At 45.7% G+C, this 24,477-nt stretch overlaps 1 protein-coding gene across 1 annotated transcript in view; it reads right to left on the bottom strand.

Moving 5' to 3' along the window:
• The window catches only part of LOC135823514 (E3 ubiquitin-protein ligase HECTD3-like), a 41,015-nt gene extending 16,852 nt beyond the window's left edge, over positions 1 to 24,163 (bottom strand). The window contains exons 1-20 of the mRNA XM_065336359.1: positions 23,582 to 24,163; positions 19,605 to 19,786; positions 16,369 to 16,627; positions 14,376 to 14,491; positions 13,372 to 13,488; positions 12,716 to 12,795; positions 12,195 to 12,297; positions 11,534 to 11,599; positions 9,104 to 9,185; positions 8,224 to 8,303; positions 7,934 to 8,036; positions 7,547 to 7,596; positions 6,760 to 6,824; positions 5,953 to 6,056; positions 4,528 to 4,650; positions 3,416 to 3,505; positions 2,902 to 2,982; positions 1,947 to 2,072; positions 1,166 to 1,295; positions 509 to 586 (exon numbers count right to left, since the gene is read on the bottom strand). Coding sequence (XP_065192431.1) covers positions 509 to 586; positions 1,166 to 1,295; positions 1,947 to 2,072; positions 2,902 to 2,982; positions 3,416 to 3,505; positions 4,528 to 4,650; positions 5,953 to 6,056; positions 6,760 to 6,824; positions 7,547 to 7,596; positions 7,934 to 8,036; positions 8,224 to 8,303; positions 9,104 to 9,185; positions 11,534 to 11,599; positions 12,195 to 12,297; positions 12,716 to 12,795; positions 13,372 to 13,488; positions 14,376 to 14,491; positions 16,369 to 16,627; positions 19,605 to 19,786; positions 23,582 to 23,863 — 2,317 coding nt within the window. The 5' untranslated portion in view covers positions 23,864 to 24,163. The remainder of the gene's footprint in view (positions 1 to 508; positions 587 to 1,165; positions 1,296 to 1,946; positions 2,073 to 2,901; positions 2,983 to 3,415; positions 3,506 to 4,527; positions 4,651 to 5,952; positions 6,057 to 6,759; positions 6,825 to 7,546; positions 7,597 to 7,933; positions 8,037 to 8,223; positions 8,304 to 9,103; positions 9,186 to 11,533; positions 11,600 to 12,194; positions 12,298 to 12,715; positions 12,796 to 13,371; positions 13,489 to 14,375; positions 14,492 to 16,368; positions 16,628 to 19,604; positions 19,787 to 23,581) is intronic.
• Between the last annotated feature and the right edge of the window lie 314 nt (positions 24,164 to 24,477).

The following is a 24,477-nucleotide window of genomic DNA, read 5'->3' on the forward strand; positions in this document are numbered from 1 at the left end:
TAGCAGAAAGGTAGTTCTTGACCTATCCAGTATGTGGATCCGTTATATGAATAAGTTATCTTCATGAAAATTGCACTTTAAAAATCGTGGGCAGTCCAGGGACTTTGCCTAGAGAACCGGGGTAATCGCTGCCAGTATTTAGCAGGTATGCCAGCCCAACACACATATATACGCATTCTATCAAGAGGATAGGTTAGAAGCTCTCAACTCCAGATACTCTTTCTATAGGGTTCGCTGACGGCAAAAACTCACATCACGTGGTGGAGTGTCCCAGCCCGTTTTTAGCGAGCAGTAATACAAAAAAGCACTCCCTGACAGAAACTCACTGCGAGTATGCAACTCGCCAGCATGATCACGGCAGATATTCGGATTGCGCGGATGCTATCCTTAGTTGTACGTTGTACAAAACATACCTGAGACACGTGATGTGAGTTTTTCACACTCTTTGGGAGATTATTTACTCTTGATTCTATTCCTACACATCAAGCGCTCACAAATTGAAACTTACCTGTGGAGAAGGTTTCTAATGCTGCCCATAGGTTTTTCACAGCAGGCGATGATTCTGATAGACCTTCATCATAGTGTGCTGGGACAGGCAATCAAAGCATAAAGCACAGACAAGCAACCATTCACACATCAGGAAAGATAACACAGAGAGGAAGACCATACGCACGCAAGGTTGTACAAAACGATATGCCTCCACACGTATACATGTATGGTCAGGAAGCCGGTGCTGGAGGTCACGCATGAATCCTAGCACTGGATCCTAGCACTGGATTCTAGGTAGACATCAATGCACCTGCACGGCTAGCGGAGTGCATGACCCAGAGTGAGAGTCATAAAGTGGCCACCACCTGCCCAAATCTGGACTAGTCATCTACAGTATCCAATGTCAAGGTGTGAACTATAGGCCATTTGTTTAAAACCAATCATCAAACAAGCATTGCACGACGTCTGCCTATACATGGACCAACGTTTGGCGTAATATTGTGCGTAGTCTTGCGCAGCTTAGAAGAATGTACCAGCTAAACCAATTTCTACCTCACACACGCACGCGTGCCAGCTTTCACGCACGCACCCAGGAACTTGACATCTTGCATGTCATGAGAACAAGAGCAGCAGAAGATGACGTATAGTCTACGAGCTGGAGGTTGTTAGTCATTACCTGTCTTTCGCATGCTATCAACTGGCAAGTCAGGATCACCACAGATAAACTGCTCCAGCTCCTGCCAAGTAACGAGGTCAAGCACAGCCTGTGGAAGCGTTAGCAGTAATCCCTTTCGAATAGCATCGATCTGCATTGATATGCACACACACGCGTGCACACACATTCATGAACACACACATACATGAACACACACACACACATACATGAACACACATACATGAACACACACGCACACACACACTACTACTACTACTAAGTTACTGTAGCTTGGTTGCCACAAGGGCCACACCACTCCGAAAGGAGCCAGTCATTGTCAGGAGCAGAAACGGAGATGACGACTCAGGTCACTCTGTCGACGGAACTGACGGTTGCAGCGAGAACAGCGAACACCATATGACACACACACACACACACGCACACACACGCACACACACACACACACACACACACACACACACACACACACACACACACACACTACTATGTACAACTGCCACAAAATGGCCACGTCGCTCCCAGAAGCGGGAGCCAACAGAGAGAAAGGAAAAGATACAAGGAGAGTGATTGAGGTGAAAGGGGACCGATCTACACACAGTGTTTCTGTCTCCGGTGGCGGGTGAGGTCCTTCGGAAAACTTCGATGTGATAGCCAAGGTTCTTCTCGAAACATAGATGCTTTGCTTATGAAAATCGGTGAAGGAACACCTGAGATAAAGTTCGTTTAGTGCCATTGTATACCAATCGATCGGGTCACCAAGGGTTAATGTCCTAGCACGCACCTGCTTCTTGCTCTCCTCCATCCGGACTTTCTTCACCAGTGCAGCATACTTCATGCGCTGCTCGTACGTTACAGGAGTTTCTGCCCCATTAGGCAAGAGCGATGCCTGTGTCCCATCACTTAGTGACTGCAAAAACAAACAAAACCAGGTCAGACAACAACATAAGCACAGCTGATGCTCACAAGAAACACTGACAGAAACACGCCACTGAAAAAAAAAGTGTAGATGCACACATAGCATTGCAGCATTACATGAATTAGTTATGTGTTGCTGCTGCTGCATGGTGAGATTGTTGAAGAGGTGAGTGTGTTTCTACCACATTGCCCTTTCATTATCCTGCTTGTCCATGTGGAGATGGCATATTGGAGTAACTCATGACTAGCATCCAGAACACACCGGGGTATGGCTGAATCCATACTGAAACATTTAGTAAGCATCCAGAATACACCGGAGTATGGCTGAATCCATACTGAAACATGTAGTAAGCATCCAGAATACACATCCCATTTTACAATGAAACTTCAATACGGTGTGCACTCCAGGCAAGCACTTCACTAAACACATCCAGCAGGTGATCAGGCTCGGGGGGGGGGGGGGGGGGGTACCCTGTAATGACATGTACGAGTCGTACAAAAGCCATGGCCTATTCTTGTACAAGCTAATGACTGTGAGGGCTAGGCTCATATTCAAAGCGGGTACTGGTATTTCAATGCTTACGAATCAGGCTTTGTTTTCAAAACAGGATTCTATGGTAGTCAGTATGCTATCCTTTGCCACTGTTCCAGCATCTGCACACTCTGAAAAGATGCGCAAACCTCGCCAGTTCTCAGTTAGTGTCAAGCTACTCAAAGTGACAAACAACACAAGTTCACTGTCATCATGAACTGAGCAGCCTTGCGTCCTACAACACAACATACAACTTCACCAAAACACAACAGCAACTCCTCAATCTTACAACAGAGTATGTCAAGAGATTGCCAAATCGTTCAGCAAAGCCTTCTTCGGAAAGCTCAACTAGTGATTCCAGCATCTTGACCTGAGATAACAAAGGAAGCAGAGGCATGCAATGTAACTTTTAAAACCCTTTCAGTGCCAAGGGTGAGATAACTACATGTAGTCTTGAAACAACCACCCTGAATGGCCAAGGACGAGATAACTCGTCACACACACACACACACACACACACACACACACACACACACACGGAGCGTATAGAAACGAGCATAGATCACTGTACAAACAGCTACTTGAGTACAACTTCGGGGACGTGGAAGTCCACGCACCAAATATGCACTTTGGGTTGGATGTGACTTAGTACAACTGTACAAGCACTTTCTGAAGTACATGAGTTGTGCAGAATTTACTGGTGCAGGTAATATGCAGCAGGTAACGGGAAACTAAGAAGTAGAAGGGAAAAAAGAGAGAACAAGGATAGAAAATACGCTTGACAAGGAACGTTAGTGTATTACCTGCGCAGTGTCAACAGTGGCAAAGTCCTGCTCCCACGTCACCGTCTCACCGCAAAGCTGCTTCCAGATGTAAGGAGGCAGAGATAAAACCTGGGGTGGAAGATTGGTACATACATACACACGCACGCACGCACGCGCCCACCCACCCACATGCACACACATACACACACGCACGCACACACGCATGTGCTTCCGTACGCACCCACACGCGCATGTGCTTCCGTACGCACCCACATGCAGATTATACAGATCAAGTTGATAGCTAGGAGCGTGGGTGATTAAACAACACTGGTTCACACAACGGCGCACATAGCACAAACAAAGGAAAAAAAGGATATTTTCACAGAATGAACGACCAAGAAAGCCTGATTTGACAAGGCAGTTCCATTGGAGCCTTTTCTTAAATACAGTACACACTTTTGCTTCTTCCTGGCAGCTGCAGGCAGATTATATCTTATCGACATATAAACTAATAATTAATCTCCAACCTAACACACCGACGCAAGCAGCAGCAGCAGCAGCAGTAGCACATATACATACGCGAGTGCATGTACATTCAAAGTATTCTTTACCCCGCCGCGGTATTATTTTAAAGAACTGCAGTACATGTACAATGATTGTACAATGAAAATGTCATGATCTTGAGTGTCTACCGGTACACATCAGGGATGAATTTACTGTCATATTTTTGCATAGCAGTTTCTCCTATACAAAATCCCTCTTGCATCGCAGTCTTTGATTTTGAGTGGCATTTTTCTTTTAAGGGGGGGGGGGGGGTGTTTCGACCACATTCTCCTTCCTGAGAGTGATGCCTGAAAGCCCATATGCAAAAACGACTGAAGCACACTTGCAATTGCAAGTGCACGCAGATTGAGAGTACCTGCATCACATACACTGCACTGTATGCATGTTACTTGACAGCACAGGCTAGGCATGGATAGTATGTATGTATCGCAGTTTTCTGCGAGTCACAGTGACTTTTGAGTAGCAGTAGATCGATTTTGCATCGCAAACTGCGATGCGATACAGGATAAATTCATCCCTGCACATGTAGAATACGTCACGATGAAACCAGCTGAATGGTTTACAACAGAACAATTCAATGCACGTACCAGGTGCTCGCGGCTGCGCAGGCATGCACCCATCAGCTGCCCAATCCATGTGTACTGGGTAAAGAAGTCGCAACCTGGCGTTGGAATGTACATGTCACGGTACAGATTGGAAGAGTCATGAAGCTGCACAATCAATCACAACACACGTTGCAGGCACGTACACAGACGCATACACATGCACAGACAAGTATACACATTACACGCACACATATAATATGCACACACGCACGCAGCCACACAAGCACCCACGCACACACAAAACCACACATTGACACCAGAAACCCATATGGACCACTACTAAAATACTAAAGTTAAAACCATGCACAATACACATGCAGTCCACTACATGGAACCATGCACAATACACATGCAGTCCACTACATGGACCCTAGCGTGATATTAGAGAGGTTGAGCATAACGTAATTACGTTAGTAAAAAACGTAGTCGATCTACGGAAAGTCTTACGTAAACTGCATGCGGATCTGTGTTCTGCCATACAGAGTTTTCAAATCATGTAGCTGCCCTTGGCAACTCCGAACGCGGCAGTGTACGACCGGACCGACCTGGGGAGAGTCATACATTTGTACCCCAATCCACTTACGGAGCAACTACGTTATCAGAGCCCTATCTACGTACTCTAAGTAGACAACTTTCCGTAAGTGAAGTGCAAACTTGCAAATTCACGGGTTTTCCCGCTCACTAACGTACAGTTCCTCAACTTTACGTAGTGCCCTACCGGTATATTTGTAGTGCCCTTTATTTTATTTTTCCCAAAAAATAATATACAGGTTTCGACCTCGGATATTTGGCTAATAAAGAACCTGTAATAAAAGCTCGCCTTTGCCGGACGACTGGATAATAGATGTTTGAATGTACACTCAAACGTCTCTTATCCGGACGCCTCAGATACGGGCACGTCTCTCTACCGGGCACCTTCAGCTTGAGTTCCTATGCCAAAAATGCTTTGAATTTGGGGTTTTGAACTTTTTTTGGTATGCGCAAGTGCTTATTAATTTTGTCACTGCCAACCTGTGAAATCCACACTTTTTTGTCAATGGATTCTTTCTGTAACCTGAACATGTGCAATACGTGCCAAATAAACTTCTTCAAAAACTGAGATGATACATGGTAGATGAGTTATCCCGAGATACGGGCAAATCTGAGATACGAGCAGTGCCCGGTCCCAAGGTGCCCGGATAAGAGACGTCTGAGTGTAGTTCAGAACCGACAGCATGTAGCTCATGCAGACTGTACTGAGGCTGACCTCTCCAGCAGTCGCAGGGTGATGTATTACAGATTAAAAAAATACACCGTGCTCTGATTTGATCCGATATGGCGGATGCTTTAGGGCATTTGCAAACCTATTGTCTGCAAAGGCAAGGCTATGCGGAGAACAGAATAGATCAACGTGGTCATGATAATTACCTGATTGGGAGTACGGCAGAACAATTTGAGAGGAACTGGTACGTCACTGGCACTGGGGCACAATTCTTCACTGATCTCAGAGAGGGTTTCACGGAATCCACCACCTATGAAGAAAGCAAAACCGCACTTGATGAAACGAGTAAATGGATTTAGGGAAGAGAGCCACTATGATCACATTCCTTTGTTTACGCTTGATTGAGGAATAGCACATTGCAACATGTTCTGCTCTCAAAGTATACAGATAGAAATCGGTCCTGGACAAAAAATGCCCCAAAATGTCCATCCGAACGTTCTGATTATCCAAACATGGACCCACAACACTATAATATTCTATCAAAATGCTCGCATTGTCACGCACAATTACGCTATGCACCATAGACACAGATTTTGCGGACACTGAGCTGGCCAGTACAGCCTGCTTGTGCACACTGATTCGGACAATGTATAGTGAACCTCGAATTATGCTTTGCCAACTTCGAATTATCAGAACAAACCCCACACATTTTCTATGTAAGCGGATTCCGTGGAACTTCTAAGTTCTAATTAACTGGACATGCCCAGTTCGAGATTCGAATTATCAGACATTGTTATAATTATGGGAGTCATATTGACGGAAATCGGCCCTGGAAGAAACTTCCATCTGTACTGAGAAAGGCAGGATTATGATGTACATTGGGGTTTACACATTCTATCAAGCAGTAAGTGGATCAGTTGTTACTGTGTCATCAAAGAAAACATTGAGCAGCAGGTCATAGCCACCGCTGATCATTTTGTGGCACTCCAGGTAATATGCTCATTGGCCCACACCTTGATCAATCATGCCTTCATTGCTGAACACACACTCCCACCATTGATCTTGTCGTCCTGGCCATCTGATTATGATGCAAACACATAGATGGACAGGCAAATGACCAAGACAACAAAAGCAGAAATCTATTGACTGGGGCAATGGTGATAGCCGTAGGACAGAAAAAGACCTCTCCAACAACAGCACACAACATCACCCGTACATGTACCTGCGTGCGTGAGTTGTCATTTTTCATGCTTTCGCGCGGAATATTCTCCTCGCCAACAAATCATAACTATAAGATGCCGACAAGAACTGAATAAATTAGAAGGCTGCCACAGTTTCGCTACAAACTAAAATAACGAAGCTTTCCGGTTGTTACACATAATGGCTACGCTGAATAGTACAGTGACAAAGCTGACTAGTACAGTGATTGCGCGCTGAGTACATTGTCGGCAGCTCAGTGCGGAATGTACGAGTACTCTAATGATCAAGCGCAAAGTACGGACTTACAGCTGCACGTGTACTGTACTTCGATAAGACGTACTAAGTTAGTGCGCGCATGCATGATGCCATGCAATGATGCAATATCTGCAGCGTACTTACCGCTCGTGCACTGTACTGTCATAACCGTTATCGATCATAACGACTATCGATTTCATCCACAACGAGTGATATACGAGTAATCGGTATAATCGTTTCGGCCCTAGTGAAAATGTTTGATAATGTTGAACTTATGGTCTGTCCACAAAAGATTAAATATGCTGCGCAGCTTCCCGAGTCTGCACAACTCCCGGCTTTACGTACCTGTATTCTAGTACGGTGCCACAGTTGTGCGCCTTCAATGCCTCATACATCTGCAAAGAAACAGCATCAACAGCAGCGTGGACAAAAAGTAAAGAACTTTACAAATAGAAATGCTGACAAGATATTAGTACCAGACAGAATGCGCAATGCAGAACACAAGGCGACGTGGAGACAATGGAAACAAGAAGGAGCAACTCAAGCACTAAGAACAATACAGAGTGCTTTGAAGTAGGCGAGGCGACGTGGAGACTGCAATCGTAAAATACCAAAGAATACGGTTATGACATGAGTACGCACATAATCTTATTCAGTGCAACTGAAGTAATTGTAGTTAGAAATATTAGGCATAGGATACACTACAACCAAACAGCATCATGGAGTACACACCTGCGAGAAGAGAGCATTCTTGCAAGTAGCGTCAGCAGTCGGGTCATGACTGTGATCCCGAGCCAGACGTCGATTCAGATGAATCACAGGCATCTTACCAGCACTACGACAGAGCAGAGCAACAAAAAGTACAAGATGATGCCAGGGTAAGAACCAAAACAGGAAAAAGACACAGAAAACCAGAACTGCAACAAGAACACCAATAGCAGAAAGATTTCAACTTTCCAGACTGACTGCTGACGAACACAACTCATCAACACGTACACGACCCGGTATATTGGCAAACTCACGTCACAGCACAGGTGCTGCGTAGGAACGTGCCCAGCAGTGAATTTCGAATATTGGAAAGAAACAGCAGCTGACGGATATTCTACACATGAAAACAAAACAGTTAAAAGCAAGACCATAAAGCCACGTTCCTTGTTTTTTTCTGTTCACGCCAACGTTCCAGTCCAGTTTTTACCCTTGTAGCGTGTATCGGTGTACAGGATACTCACGGGACTAAGACAGCCACGTGAATACACCCATAGCATGACATGTTTAGACTCAGATGGAGAGCGAAGGACTAATTTATAAGATGGAAAAGGACCAAGGAACTACAAGCTATGCTATTTAAATGTCCAGTAACACCACCAGTTACTTTACAAATCAGCTCATGCAATACCATTGCACGCCACTAAGTTATGCCACTGTGCTAAAGCTGATTGTCAGTTAGTTGGAGAACGTCAGTACTGTTGGTCAGTGGCGTACACCGTATCGCATGAGCTGACTGTAAAGTATATGGTGGTATTAGTGGACATTATAGCGTAACTTGTAGTTCCTTGGTATTGCGAGACTCCAGTAGAGGCTCCAATACAAGGGCATTATCGCGGAACCAATCTGGCATCCGCCGCTTGCCCCGACCAACCACCTGCTCCGCCGCGCCAACAACAGCCGACTTCACAGTACTCCACTTACAGTCCACAGACGAGGCACAGTCATACGAGGATACCCCCCCCCCCCCCCCCACACACACACACACATACGCACACACTGATATGGTAAGCTGGTATTGGTGCTACTTGTCATACATATAACGCTACACAATGAAGTCTGACATCAGCAGACAGCAAGCGCATGTGAGGACAACTCTTCTACAGTACAAGATGTGTCACCAAACAATGCACTCACCGTGAAGCTACCAAACGAGTTCAAGGAATAATTCCAGGATGGCGTTATGAGGCACACAACACTGTCAAACAAAGTGATGGCCCTGGAAAAACGGAGAAAAGGAAATTGGACAGAAAGCACAATCTAACGTTACTAGTAAGCGGATAGCTTTGTGTTGCATTTCCACTTTGCACCAGAAGACTCTTGAGCAGGGAATTGATAGAGGCAGCCAATCTACTGACACCCGTTGCAATGAGATTAACAAGACAAGAAAGGACACCAGTGCTGCCACATAATTTTAGCCACATATCAGTAGGATAAAAACAATTTTAAAAACGCATCATCCGGGGACTTCGCCCCGGACCCCCATCATGGTAACCCCGGTATACACAAGCACACAAAGGGAACCGTTCAGATAAAAATTACGGCTCTGCATGGAACTCAGACCGATTTTTCGCGAGACAGAATAAGGATTTCGCTTAGCAACTTAGGGCGCGTTCAGACTGGCGTGAATAGCCGCCGGAAAGCTGCAGCGTAATCCCGGGAATCGCAATCACACTGCACGTGTATCCCGCTGGAATGGCCAGTACATGTACATGTGAACCTTAGACATTTGAAAAATTTGAGTTGACTCAGTTTGAGTTGGATATCAAAATAAACTAATTCAGTCTGTTGAGATACTGGATCATTGTGCTTGTCGACGGAAAGAATACTATGTCCGGAGTGTTTGGTGCTTGGGTGGCATTCATCCGCTCCGCGATCAGAGTATGCTTCTCGTTCGCAGTTGCCTGCAGAGCGGCCCGCAAAAATCACCACGTACACGCGGCTCCATGAACTCCCTCTCCATTGCTGAGTCGAACAAAGATTTCGGCATGATGGGAGAAGTTGGCAGTCTAGAAGTCAAAACTCAAAACTCAAAAGCATGCAGTCAGACTGCAAGAGTAGAGGCTGAAATAAAACGAAAAGACGGAACATGTGCTGCAACTTGTGCAAGGATATCAAAAGCGCTCCGCGTGCCGCCGGAATCTGCATTCCACTGGCCTGCAGAGTGGTGGGAAACCTTTTCCGTGTTTACGCTGGCGGGAACGTCACGTGAGCGATTCACCTTGACAACTTTCACATTCCGCTTGTTTTTTACGCCAGTCTGAACGCGCCCTAAGGAGAGAGTTCTGGAAACACCCATGATGACGAGTAAAAGCAAAAATCTGGATCAGGACGTTAGTTCTTAACAGAGCAGAAGGGCAAACTAGGACATTCATGGCTGTTGTCGGCAGGAGAAGGTCAATTGTCATTAGGTCGTGACATGCCTCCAAAATCAGTAGGCTACTGACATGCTGGCAGGTGTGGCAACACAGGGACACTATCAATCCACCATGACCATTTACAATCATTAGCAATGCTGTAAAATCCTGCCACAGCGCCCCTACCTCCGCGTCCCTTCTAGTAGATCCAGGTGGAGAGCTGCGGATGGGCGAGCCCTACTTGCCGCATTCAGTATTACATTAACAAGTACTCGACCCTACGAGATCCCTGGGCATTTCCGATGATGATTCACTGGTTGATTGTTATGGGGTAACATTGTTTGGTTTTGATGCCGTTTTGTTGGACTATACTGTACCTGGATGACAAGCAGGTGAGCATCCTCTCTGTGGTCTTGTGGAACGTGCGTGTCGTGGAATGAGATGCAGCGGTGCGTGTTGTGTTGTCGGCAATAGCTCATTAGTTATGTCCATTGGTTGTCTGGTTGTCTGTTGTTGCCTCCATACATTTCACGCTTGTTACGTTTCTTCACACTTTCATCTTTTGTCATCCTTTTCCATGTGTATGCCTGTATGGGTTGCGCATTTTTATTGTTGTTGTTGGTCATAGCTATTCTTCTTTGCACTGTTTTATCACCTCTCTGCTGTACTAAATTCATTGTTCCTGTTCCTCTGTTCTTTGCCCGTACATCAACTGAGGAGCAGGCATGAAAGTTAACTTGTGAAAAATTTCAAAATGTTCTTGTTGAAGAACCTACAATGTGAGCACTTTCCTAGTGTTCTAGCATTTTTATCCTCGAGGAAACTTTTCAAATATTTTCCAGTTATTTCTGGCCTGAACATTCACCTGATCATTCAAGGCTAAAAATTAGTCATGGCTGAAAATTTTGTTTGTGAGATACAACGTACGAAGATGTTGCAACATCGGCGCTAATTGGAGATACAGCGTACCAGTGGATATAGGCAGGAGCAATGCAGGCTGAATACGTAATGAGTCCAAAAGGACATTGGCCGTCGGAGGCTGAAATAAATTTAAAAACGCTGAAATCTTGTAGACTTTGTAGATGAAGTTTAGTCAGCTTCAACATGATACATGTATATGCTACACACACCACTATCATACACTGACACTGCAATGCACACAGTCATAACTGTCTGACAACAAAGAAACACATTTATTTTTCTAGATTACCTCTTCAAGACAATGGCTCGTCGATGCAATACATCCTTGGGAATGTTCTGGTCTAGCTTGGGATAGCTATGCACACACAGATGGAACAGAACAGGCATGTAGAATGCACACCCACCCACACATAGGCAGGTGCCTAAGACCCTCGGGCTGCGCATAGTGCTCTTCGGCCCAGTCATGTTTGGCCGAAAATTTGTTGCGGCTGAAATTTGTTTTGCAAGGTCCAGCGTGACAGTGTATACAGACTTCCCAGCTTCCTCAGACCAAGACCTTTCGACTCAGCACCCCGAAGACTACAACTAGTGAAAATTTGATTTTTAGGGTATAACTAGACTCGGGTGGAGAGCCAAGGATTAATTTACACGAAGAAAAGAGGACCAAAGGGCTACAAGTTATGCTATAATATCCACTAACACCACCAGTTACTTTACAATCAGCTCATGCGATAACATTGCAGGACACTGATCCCCTTGAATATAGCAAGAGTGAAGTGGATACAGACAGACCTAGTTTGAGTCAAAGCACAGTTTGGACAAACCCTTTACTGCCAAAATGCCAATCTATTACTGGTACTGCCAAGCACGAACTCATTGAACTTGCAGATTGTTTTCAACATCTCCCGATCACAAACACTCCCCTTTCAAAAACAAAAATAGTTCCTCACTTGGTGAAATCGGCATCATCAAACATGCTCTGGCTGAGCCCATTCACGTGCACGACGGCTGGGACAAGCTTGATGCCACGTATCCGTGTGTCCACGCCATCCGCTATTCATAATCAACCGCAGCCATTGACCCATACACACATGCATACAGGAGAACACACAAACACACACACACACATGCATTAACAGACAAATACAATCACACACGCGCGTGCGCACACGCGCGCGCGCGCACACACACACACACACACACACACACACACACAAGACTTCCGTGTGCAAATAAAATCCGAAGTTCATGAATCTACGATGCTGGCGGCAACGACAACCACAAGGCTCATGCAAATGGGTGGCACAGAATCAGGGACTGTGTCAACCTGTGACAATTAGTCTGTGGGTTTACTGGTACATGTGCATGCATACATACATGTGTGTGTGTGTGGGGGGGGGGGGGGTGCATGTATGCATGTGTACGTTCGTTTGAGGGGATATGCAAGTGCAAGAGAAGAATCCAAGCTCACAGAAACATTTCTTGATCCTCAGCTCAATGTAGCGATATGGTTGGGAGGCATTCTCCAGGACAGTCATCTCCTCTTGCGGACTGGACAGGCACCAAGAAAATACACGATACTGAATTATTAACCCCATTCCTGTTTGTCCTCTCCGTCTCTCCGTCTCTCCCTCCCTCCCCCCCCCCCCCCCCCCTCTCTCTCTCTCTGTCTCTCGGTCTGTCTCTCACTCTGTCTCTCACTCTGTCTCCCCGTCCCTCCCTCTCTCTCTCTCTCTCTCTCTCTCTCTCTCTCTCTCTCTCTCTCTCTCTCTCTCTCTCTCTCTGCACAAACAAATTTAAAACAAGGATGCAGTAAGAACTCGTGGATAGTAAGCCAAGGTAATTTTAAAGTGAAAACATGGAAAACGGCGGGGCGCAAGTTATGCGTTATTGAAGTCCACCAACTAAACCAAATTTTGAACAGTCAGACGTGCTCAAGTTAGCACCAGACTGACAAGGAGTACTGAGGCATTCCACGGCAAGAAGTCTTACTGTTCAAAATCTGGTTTAGTTGGTGGACTCTAACGCATAACTTGTGCCCACAGTTTTCCATGTTTTCAATCTAAAACAAGGGGGTGGCACATACTGCAGTAAGCCAGGCAGGTTAATAGCATTACCAGCACTTACACATCAGCTTCAACGGTCTTGCACACGCTCAGGGAGTCCAGAGCATTGCCGACTGCAACCTCTACAACCTGGGGTAGAAAGTTGCCATCATCTTCATCGAGAAAAAGTGACAGCCGACTGCAGAGAGATGGAGCAGAATATGGCATGCTGTTTTGTACAGGTGCAATCCTAATAATTCGAATATGACAGATTTCAAACAATATGATTCCCACATAACAATGTCTGATAATTCGAACCTCCAACTGGGCAGGCCCGGTAAATTATAAGCCCCACGGAATCCACTTACATAGAAAAATTCGTGGGATTTGTGCTGATAATTTGAAGTTACCAGCCACACAACAAGCCGACCTGTTTGGGAGCTATTACGCATTGTATTCTCAGGAGATAGGCCACAATTGCCGCTTATAATATGCAACATTAGGGTCCAACGCCAAAGCTAGTATCGCAAGCACCAATGTGGGTTAGTATGGCCAATGCCAAAGCTAACGGGGGCAACAATTGCCCGGCGAGAATTCCGACGTGTCAATACATGAGCATGCAGTAAGGATGCACTTGTGAGCGAATGTAGGCGCACTTGGCTCAATGCCGGCCTGACCCACGATCCCTACTGTTCTCCCTTTCGGGATTGCTTAGAGTGGAATGATAGTGAGAGATAATAGGGTGGGTGGTGGTGATCAGAAACTGGCCACGATGGTCAAACAATTTGACAGTCAGCGCAGCAAAGGAAAGAGCAAGAAGCAACAGCATGGAGAGCTGATGTAATGCGTATGCTCCGCGCAGTCCCGTGCCGAAGCGCGGGAATTCGGAGTGCATGCATGTTATGCATGCTTAGTAGTATTCAGTAGTAGTAGTATTCAGCTCCCGGGTGTTTCACCAATCGTGTTCACTTATGCCCGGACATAAGCCCGTGCGCTTATATGTGCGTAAGTGCGATATGAAACACACTGACTGGCGTACTAGCCGTACAGCTGTGTCATGCATAACACACTAACTGGCATACTAACCGCACAACTACACCGGCTTTGACATGAAGACGCAGCCAGTGTTTGCCAGTGTTGCCATCAGACTCCCAGTAAGTGTCCAAACCACCATCCATCAATGTCTGTGCCTCATCATTCTCCTTCAGACGTAGAATAAGGCAGAAAAGAGACACAGCACATAGCAAAAGCATTTAGCATCGTGTATGCCCGACGATGCAAGGGAAACACGCACATCTACAACTACACTGACTGCATATCCCCTGATTTCTCCTATAGCGACGGATAGCGGACAGGGTCTCTGAACGGAGAAGATCAAGATCTGTGCCAGATAACTTCCCAGTTCACATAACTGGTATTAAAGGCATGTGCACCGGCCCACAAATACATGTCCATGTATTATCAAAAAGTTGATAGAGCAATCTATATTATAGGTATGTGTCCAGTGCACACTTGATCTACCACATGGAGAACATCGGGATTTAACGGCCAAGCAAGATGCCTATACACACCCCAACAGGCGTGTAGCGCCGTATCGCAAAATTCGCAACATAAGCAGCTAGAGTTTACCGTACCATGTCCGCAAAACGCCCAGAACAGTATCGCAAAGTGCCCGCGTTCAACGTTCGTTCCATGTATGTGTCGATGTGTGAACTGGACTTGCACACGCTGTACGTACCGGGTAGGTACCGGGGTAGGTCCTTCATACATGATTCTACATGGTGATTGTACATGGTATAACATTATTATGTAAGTCTTGAACATGATGGTACATGCTGTAACAGCCACGGTTGGTACCTTTGCTGCAAGCCGCAAAGGAGCAGCGCGAGCGCTAGCAGGGGGAGCTGAATTAGAGCGTCCCGCCGTGAGCACACCAGTGCATTGTATACTAAGGCCATCATTTTTTAGATCTATGTTTCGTGTCGTCCGCACGCATACGTTTTGATTTTTTTCGGAAAAAAATAAAAAATCGAACATGCACGGTGAGTGTACGATCGCGCGAGTCATCAGTGTGGACTGGTTGCATACGTCGAAGCTGAGATTCAGAAATGGCCTGGAGGCCAGCGTTGGTAAATCGTCTGTTCGGCATCTGCGAGCAGTATTCTATGAGCTTACACCAGACCGCATCGATTGCCTCAAGCTGAGAGGATGCGTCGTTCCGGAGCTCTTTGCATCGCTGCTGAAGTCTGAGTACAATAATCCAGCGAAGCATGGGCACCAACGCCACGGTTGCCTCCTCTGTCCAAAGTGAATATTTACTCATGCTCAAAAACCCAAACTTTGTCCTTCGATGCACGACTTTTCTTTCGAATGTACAACATGAACGAGCTATTGTGCTATGTACAGTTCTAGCTAATTCTATACACCTCTGATGAGCTTTTATTTTTATTTTTTTGCAACTTTATATTTTTTCCACCTCTTGCATATGATTCTGGAAGTTGAACTGACGCGAAACATATATATAAAAAATGATGGCCTAATACGCATGTGGCGCAGCCCAGTGTGACGCAGGGAGTAATAAATACTGGTGTTTTACCACTCCCTGGTGTGAAGTGACTACACTGTGCGGTTTTTGTTCCAACTTGCTGCTCCCTGCCATTCGAGGAACAGAAGCATGTTTGTTTGCAAGTCCAGATATCGGAGCCTCCAGCAAAACGGTTGTAAGAAGCAGCCGATAGTACATGTAGGTCAAGATGTAGAATGATGTATAGACTGTTGAATCAGACTTGTTGAATTGTCTCTCGTGCAGTTCACCACAAAAATCCAAATAAAAGGAGCTGGCTGAGCCAGTATCCTTCTGCAAAAATGAAAATAGGATGAATTTCGTACACTGTCACATGACCTTCCGAAGCAGACTGAAAAGGGCTTACTTTACCACACAGGCATGAAAGGCGTCTGCTAACACGCCATTAAACAGAGCAACAAGAAGTTGGCACATGCCTATCGACACAGTACAGAGCTATTTACAGATGATGCTAAGGTGATACTAGAACATAATTTCTAACAGTAGAGGACTTACAGAGGAAGCCCTGAGCTGAACAAGGTACTCGGACAGCTCTCCACTCATCGAATCGATCACCACGTCCAGCGAGCTCTCCCTCTGCTTTGCCTTGACAGCAAACTTGGCTAACTCAGAATCGTGCTCCAGGCTCCAATTGTTCGGCACCTGCCGCAGCTGTTCCACAGCCTTTGTATCACTACATTCACGTAGGATCTTTGCAGCCTGGGTAGCACCACCGATGCGTACCGAAAAAGCATACTCAACGGCATCTTCCCATCTGAAATAAGGCAAGAAGAAACAGCACATACTCTTAGTCTGACAAAAAACATAGAATTTAACTCGGCTACTGGTCCAATAATATTTTTTAAATGTAAAATAGAAGAGAACACATGGGTGTGAGGGGGCACATCTGATGAGCCGTCACGAACAATACGCCTCGACTATCGAAAAAGAAAGGGAAAACTACAGCCAGCGGTGCAGCCCACGCACGTGGACCGAAAGTTCGTACTACACGCTGATTTTGTTCAAATCACGCTTGAAAATAGTTCGTCTTCACGAAAGTTCGCCGTGCAGCAGTTCGTCGTAAACAAATGATTTTGACTTTGATGCCTGGCCAACCATAGGATGGGCCCTAGTTCGTACTAATGGAAAGTTCGCCTTATCCATGTTCGTCCTGAAGAGGTTTGACTGTAGAACAGAATTTGCCCAAGTGCTATGACAGGATTGCCAATTGAATTGGAGATTGAATTCTATGTTTCTTCAGTAGTTCATGGGGCAGTTTCAAAAGGTCTTTCAGTGATGGCCACTTGGTGCTATCTTTTACTGCAGACCATGAAACTACTTCTACACCTTTATGGCTACCTACTAAGCGACGACGTCGAAAATATGCACGCAAACGCTGATGAATGAAGAAAGTGCCTGCTCCATACGTCTTAGCTTGAAATGTTGATGAAGTCACAAGAACTTCAAATGTATCCTTCGCATTACGTATTTGTTTCAATTGTATTTGTCTCATAAGTGGCACAACAGTCAAGCAGATCATGTGACAAGGATGGGCTAGTATGCGGACTTAATTCGCCACCTTGAAGCGACTACAAAAATGGCGAACGGACCTCATCTTCAATTCAGGAAATTATAGGACGAGCCGTGGTTTGATATTTTCACAAAGTCTGGGTCCCGGCAACGGTGTACACGGTTCACATACCACTTTTGGTCAAAATTATACGGGATCGGTGCGATGGGCCGACAGTGTCTCCCGGCGCGTACCGGCGATATGTGAACCAACTCATAATTTGGACTCGGATGGAGAGCCAAGGATGAATTTATAGAAAAGAAAAGGACCAAGGAACTACAAGTCACGCTATAATGTCCACTAACACTACCAGCTACTAAACAATCAGCTCATGCAATAACGTTGCACAACACTGACCGATGGCACTGGCGTTCTACAACTAACTGGCTATCAAATGGCATGGGCTGATTGTTTAGTACCTGGTGGTGTTAGTGGACATTAGACACCCTTAGCAAACACCCTTAGCAGTTACGGGCAGTCATAGGGGTCAAATATCCCCGTATAATACGCAATGAAGCACTGTACAAGCGCACTGGCTCCAAGCCACTCAGCAGAATCATCCAGTCTGCTAGGTGGAGAATGTTTGGCCACATGCTTCGACTAGACACCTCATCCCCGGTCCAGCAGGCTATGTCGGCATACTTTCAGCCAGGAAGCTCAGGGTTCCGAGGCCGCCCGAGAACAACACTCCCGCGATCCATCAACAACGACCTGAAAAATTCCAGATCCACAAACTCCCTCACATCACACGAGGATCTAGTTGCACTGAGGCAGCTCGCCCAGGATCGTCGAAAGTGGAAGGATCTAATGTGTGCTGTGTGTAATGGCTGAAGTTATACAATTACACTAGATACCTTAACAATAATAACGGATACAATTACACTAGATACCCTTAACAATAATAACGGATACAATTACACTAGATACTCTAGATACTAGAGACTCGGTACTCTAGATACTAGATACTCTAACAATTTTATCAAACATTATGATAATTACCACATCAAATGCTGCGGAGACCTATCCAGAATCGGCAATATGCTGGCCCTGGCCTGGAGATCTGCAACTATAATCAGCTTCTACTTTGCAACACTAACGGATTAGTCCCCTTTGTCGATTGATGGATCAATCGGTAGATTCGGCTCTGTTTTTCTTCCCTTTCTTTCTTGTTTTGAATTGTACGTTGAACTCATTGGATTTCTTTGTATTCTGTATCTCGTTATCGTTATATTTCCCTCTAGCCCTCTCGCTTAGGATGAGCTTTCTTTTTTATGGCAGCTTAAGCGAAGGCTATATACCTGCTTTATGCAGGTTGATGCCAACGCGAACAAGCAAAATAATAATAGCAAACAACGGTAACGCTATTTTTTTACGGTACTCGTACCTTGATCACCCAAATAGCGCTGAAGCTGCAGCGTAAAAACGTTATGGGGGCTGATTTATCGTTGTGACAAACGGTGTGTTTATTGGCCAAATATTGCATAGTCCGTACGCATTTCACCTTGTATCGCGTATATGGTGACAAAATGGTTGCACCGCGCGAAACAAAAGCTATTCTCGTGGCAGCAGCATACTAAAAATAGCGTGCATCTTGCTGAAGGTCTAGCCCAAATCCCTGTATTTTCCCCTTTACGGTAATACCGTTACAACATAAGGTTTTTTTGCTAAGGGTGTCTATTATAGCGTAACTTGTAGCTCCTTGATACTTTTTCTTTTCTATAAACTCATATTTTTTCGATAATTATAGACGAACCCTCAGGGGCCATCCGGTATTATCGATAATTTTCACGCCCCCTCCTTCCCCCCCCCCCCCCCCCCCCCCAACCGAATCTATCCTCGACCCTCCCACAAATGAAACTTTTTTTCATTTCGTGTAAAATACTGTAAAATTATTGGCTCAGCATGCAATGCATACATGCATAGTAAAACTAAAAGATATAAATTCGCCTGCCCACACCAATTTCACATGGGTCCTGCCCGGGAATCAGGATATTATTTTGGTCTCACCTATAATATATCATAATGATATTGCTATCATCTAACTCTACGTGAAGAAGAGGTTGGCGCGACTTCGGCGATAGTAGGGGAAGAGTGTGTTGCTCCCTACATCTAACTCTAGTATTGACAATAAAGCAGAGGCACCAGCAAAATAAACCAAGCTGCACAATGCCGGTCAACTTACTTAGTTGCCACAACATCAGTGCCTACTGTCGGCAGACCAGGTAGGTTCTTCTTGATAATTGGCATCAGATAGGGCCCATTCTCAATTGACACTGATACTTTACTGTCTACCACCATCATCCAGCCGCCAACAGTCTTGTTGGCCTCACTCGCTTTATCACCCAACAACTTTGCAAGACACTCCTGCACGGCATAGAGGCACCAAACAGACCAATAAGCAAAGCGCCACACTTGCCAGACACAGGGCTGCACATGTAATGATCATGTCAGGGCGATAACCCAGCACAGAAATGATAGTCCAATCCTCATACCACTACCATAGCATAATCAATGCGATCAGGGAAAGATAGCGGAACGCACGAACGTATCTTAGACGTCAAATTGTTTCGACTTCTGCCCACCTACTGCAAGGTATATGTCGAGAAAATACACTAGAAAAAATGTGTTTCTGCGGTCCAGGCAAAATGGTGTACTACCGACCCTTGCAAAGGGAAACGTAACCGAATGGCAGCGTTACCACCGTGTGTGTGTGTGTGTGTGTGTCATTCTCCTACCTCTTCTATCATTCTCCTGGGTGGACCAACAGCCCGTGCATGCCGGAGTATGTGGTGTGTGTGTGTGTGTGTGTGTGTCAATCCAGTGCATTTGCAGATTTGCGTGCTTCTCTTACGACGGACGTATACCGTAAAGTCCGGAGCAAACGCCCACCCCATTTTTGCAAGATCTGCTGGCCTGTACACACTGACCCCATGCACTGTCACCCCTACTGTACGAAAGTGCATCTCACACCGTAGCGGGAAGAGCACTTTGCTACGGTAAACTATGTCCACTTTCCTGGTTTCAAAATCTCTTTGTGCACTAGCGCTATAGCCACGAGCTAGCTAGCTCGTAGTGATTATATTTTGATGGTTGTTTTATTTCGCAAATCCGAACGGGTTTTCTTCCGAATAGTAAGGTAGCGAAGAACAGAGTATTGAAGGAACCAAATACACTTCTGACGGTGTTTCAAGCCATTATTTCGAGATCACACAGCGCCCAAAGGCAAATGTTTTTCTTGGGCACTTCGGACTTTTCAACAAGTTAGCAGCGACGTTGTAGGTGTAGCTTCTGTGACATACCCTGCTCGACTTGCAACTGCAATATTGGGACCAGTCAAACCGTTGACTGACGCTTCATCAGAACAATTATTGTTCCTGACAGCGCGACATCGTGGCACTGCACAAATTTCTGTGGCATTGCTCGTACCACATGAAGAACGAACTACCACAAAGACGATACATTTATTGAATGAAAGGAAATCTCGACAGAAGTTATTTCTTTGCAGGAAGATAATGACAATCGCTTTTGCACAGCCTCCTGGTAGGATATAGGCAGTTTGTAGGCATTACAGTCGTTTTCGTACGCATTCGACCTTCATGCCAGTTGTTTACAACTATATTGACCTGAAAAAGACGAAAATAGTATGGACCCGCTGGGGTGGGCGTTTGCTGCGAAGTGGGCGTTTGCTCCGGACTTTACGGTACATGGTACGTGGTACATGGTGTGTCAAAAAAAGAAAAAAATGTAAAATAGGGATTCACTGGCCGGAAAAAGCCGCTTCAATCAGCTGTGTGATGTAGACCAGGGAGTCGTCAAATATAAATTGATGACTCCCTGGTGTAGACCAGGCTAAAATTAGTGGCGGTCAATTCATCAGCCTTGCAAGCTGTTGAATGGTGTAATCCCAGCAAAAGTTAGTGTTTGCTATCATCACTTCTGCCATGGGCAGGTCTGAGGTGTGTGTGTGTGTGTGTGTGTGCGTGCGTGTGTGTGTGTGTGTATTGTCCCATATGGTGCAGTGGTATGTGCAGCGATTTCCAATCGATAGGTTGCGGGTTCGATTCCCGACGATTATGGTCACACACGTCTTTCTTCTCTTTCTCAGGCTGCGTTTACACGACAACGCACGGCCAGTTTTCCGTTTTCAGTCCGCATTTCTTTTTTCGTTTTCGTGCGTTTACACGATCAAAGCTGATCCAAGGTGGTCTCGGTTTGTATCGTTTTCGCGCGTCTACACGGGAGCAAAGGATCAGCCAAAGTTCGTCATGTGCCAAGTGTTGTCGTGGAAGCACCAATCACACTCAAGGAATAGTTGAAAACAGGCCACACGACAGCACTCGTCACATGACGAAAATTGTAAAAAAAGTTTTTGGATTGCCGGATGCGTGTGAACGGCCGAAAACGGAACAAACGTGACGGAAAACGAGGCCAGCAGACCGTTTCGACTGTTTACACACCCAAATTTATCCGGCAGAACATTTCCGTTTTCAAATTCTTCCACCTTGGCCAGCGTTTTGGTTTTCTTCCGTTTTGGTGTACAACGTTAACGTTTTACTCCGCTACCGTGGCATCTGACAGAGATGCCTGGCAGTTACACTGTGCATCTACTGCTTACACAGCTGCATAATGCCGTTTATTATTTTTTATTATTTTATTTTACTATTATTATTTTTTCGGCAACGCAGATGATGATGATGACCGTGTAAATGAACCAGGCATCCGAAAGGATTTTGTTGCGTTTTCATCCCCAGCGTTGTCGTGTACCGCAAAGTGCCGTTGATCCGCCCCCACACCATGTCGCTTCCCAGCTGGGTTTTCGGCAGGGGGTGGGAATTAGATCAAGGCTGTCAAGTGTAGTACGACGTACAACAACGTAGAAGTTCAGACTCGATGTGCTGGATTGTGCACATTTTCATCCTGGATAGGCACATTTTGTGTACAGCATTGCATGCGTCGGTTCAACATCGTATTTTCGTTGTATACGCCGAAGTTGCTTCACAGGTAGAAAATCGACAGGGGGCGGGAATTAGAGAGGGGGCGGATCAACGGTACTTTACGGTAAACGCAGCCTCAGACTCTTCCTGACTTTTCTTTCATTCTCCTGGGTGGTTACCAATAGCCAGTGCATGCCGGAGTATGTGGTGTGATGTGTGAGTGGGAAAAAATAAAAAATAAAATAAAAAGACCAAAAAGCCACTTCATAGCTGTGTGGTGTAGACCAGGCTGAACAGTGGCGGTCAATTCTTTAGCCTTGCAAGCTGTTGAATGGTGCAATCTCAGCACAAGCTGCTATGGCTTCTGCTGTAGCATCGCTATCATCGCCTCCTGCGATGGGCGTCCAATGGTGTGTGTGTGTGTGCGCGTGTGTGTGTTGAATGGTGTAATCCCAGCACTACATGTTTCTATGCCTAACATAGCTGTTCGCTATCATTGCTTCTGCGATGGGCAGGTCTGAGGTGTGTGTGTGTGTGTGTGGTGTGTGTGTGTGTGTGTGTGTGTGTGTGTGTGTGTGTGTGTGTGTGTGTGTGTGTGTGTGTGCTGTCCCCACAGAATACGCAGACAAAATCCTAAAATTATGCGAAAACAGGCCATTGTGCAGCAAATATGCGGGATTATGCAGCAAATATGCGGTATTGCGGTCTTTATGCACGTATTATCTGTCCTTGGTACAACTTGAGCGTACAGTTTCATGCATGTATACAACTTTGTCGTACAAACTCATGGCTGGTGAGACTTTGTAGTACATTTAGAGCATTGTGTACTATTTTCTTGTACATTCCCATGGATAACGCAGATTTTATGCAAAATTTCTCGAAAATGCGGATGAAAGCCAACACGGAAAATTGCGCATCCGCGGAATCCTGTGGGGATAGTGTGTGTGTGTGTGTGTGTGTGTGTATGTCTATGGTGTGTGTGTGTGGGTCTCTGGTGTGTGTGTGTGTGTGTGTGTGTGTGTGTGTGTGTGTGTGTGTGTGTGTGTGTGTGTGTGTGTGTGTGTGTGTGTGTGGTGTGTGTGCACATGTGCAGCGGTGGTGGCACTGCCCACATTCAGTGCGTTCCTGTATGGATCACAGGTTAACGATACTTCTATGGAAAGTTAGTTTTTAAAAAGAAGATTTGACACCACGTGCATACATGCATTACATTACGGGTACATACATCCGTAAGTTGGATCCACTGGCCCTGGTCATTCCACAAGTCAAGGCCATGACTTAGCACCTTCACAGGTTTGTCGTTCTTCACCTCGCCAAGCTTCTTCGACTCACTAGAATGGCTCTGGTAGATTCCCAGCGCATTGCCTTTCCCCGATGAAATATATTCAAGAGTTTTAGGAACGAAGCAGAGAGCTTCAGGAAGAGGACGGCACTCGGTGAGGCATCGGATAGCTTCCCGAAGGCATCTAATTCTGCCGAGTCTTAAGCGAGCTGGGTCCTGTGTCATCCTGTTACCACCATGGAGCAAGAAGGTGATGGAGAACCAAAACCAACTTCACCAAAACACAATTTTATACGAAGGGATTGTTTCAAATTTGGACACTGTTCATCACATAGGACCTACTCGTTATGATTATAACATGCTCTGGCAAAAGAAGAATATTTCAAGGTCTATCTTCCCGCTACCAGCACAGCAGAAACGTCCAACAGATGAAGAGCAGCCCAAGGAGAGGAGCTACATCGACAATGTAACTGCACTGAGAAATTAATTTCAACTCCGCAAATTCTAACATTTCCAAAGGCGTAAGTATGGTACTATGGATTGGTACAGTCATGCAGTTTCCACCAGCACTGCAATGGCAATAGATCTACCATGATAATAATTTTATGATGTAGATCTACCGTTGTTCTTGTTCGTGTGTTGTATCTACGTCCACAGCTCAGTCACCAGGCCGGCAGGTCACAGTACAGAGAGAGCAGTGTTGCCCCACGTCCAGCCACGGTCCCCTCCTACTAAGTACTAGTCCTAGATCCTGCATATGCACAAAGCAGAAAGTACACCACGTGTACCAGTCCAGGAAGTCTGCACTGTATTGACGTCATCATGTCAGTCTACGGTCG

The sequence above is a fragment of the Sycon ciliatum genome, chromosome 1 (genome assembly GCF_964019385.1).
Source record: "Sycon ciliatum chromosome 1, ocSycCili1.1, whole genome shotgun sequence".
Lineage (NCBI taxonomy): Eukaryota > Metazoa > Porifera > Calcarea > Leucosolenida > Sycettidae > Sycon > Sycon ciliatum.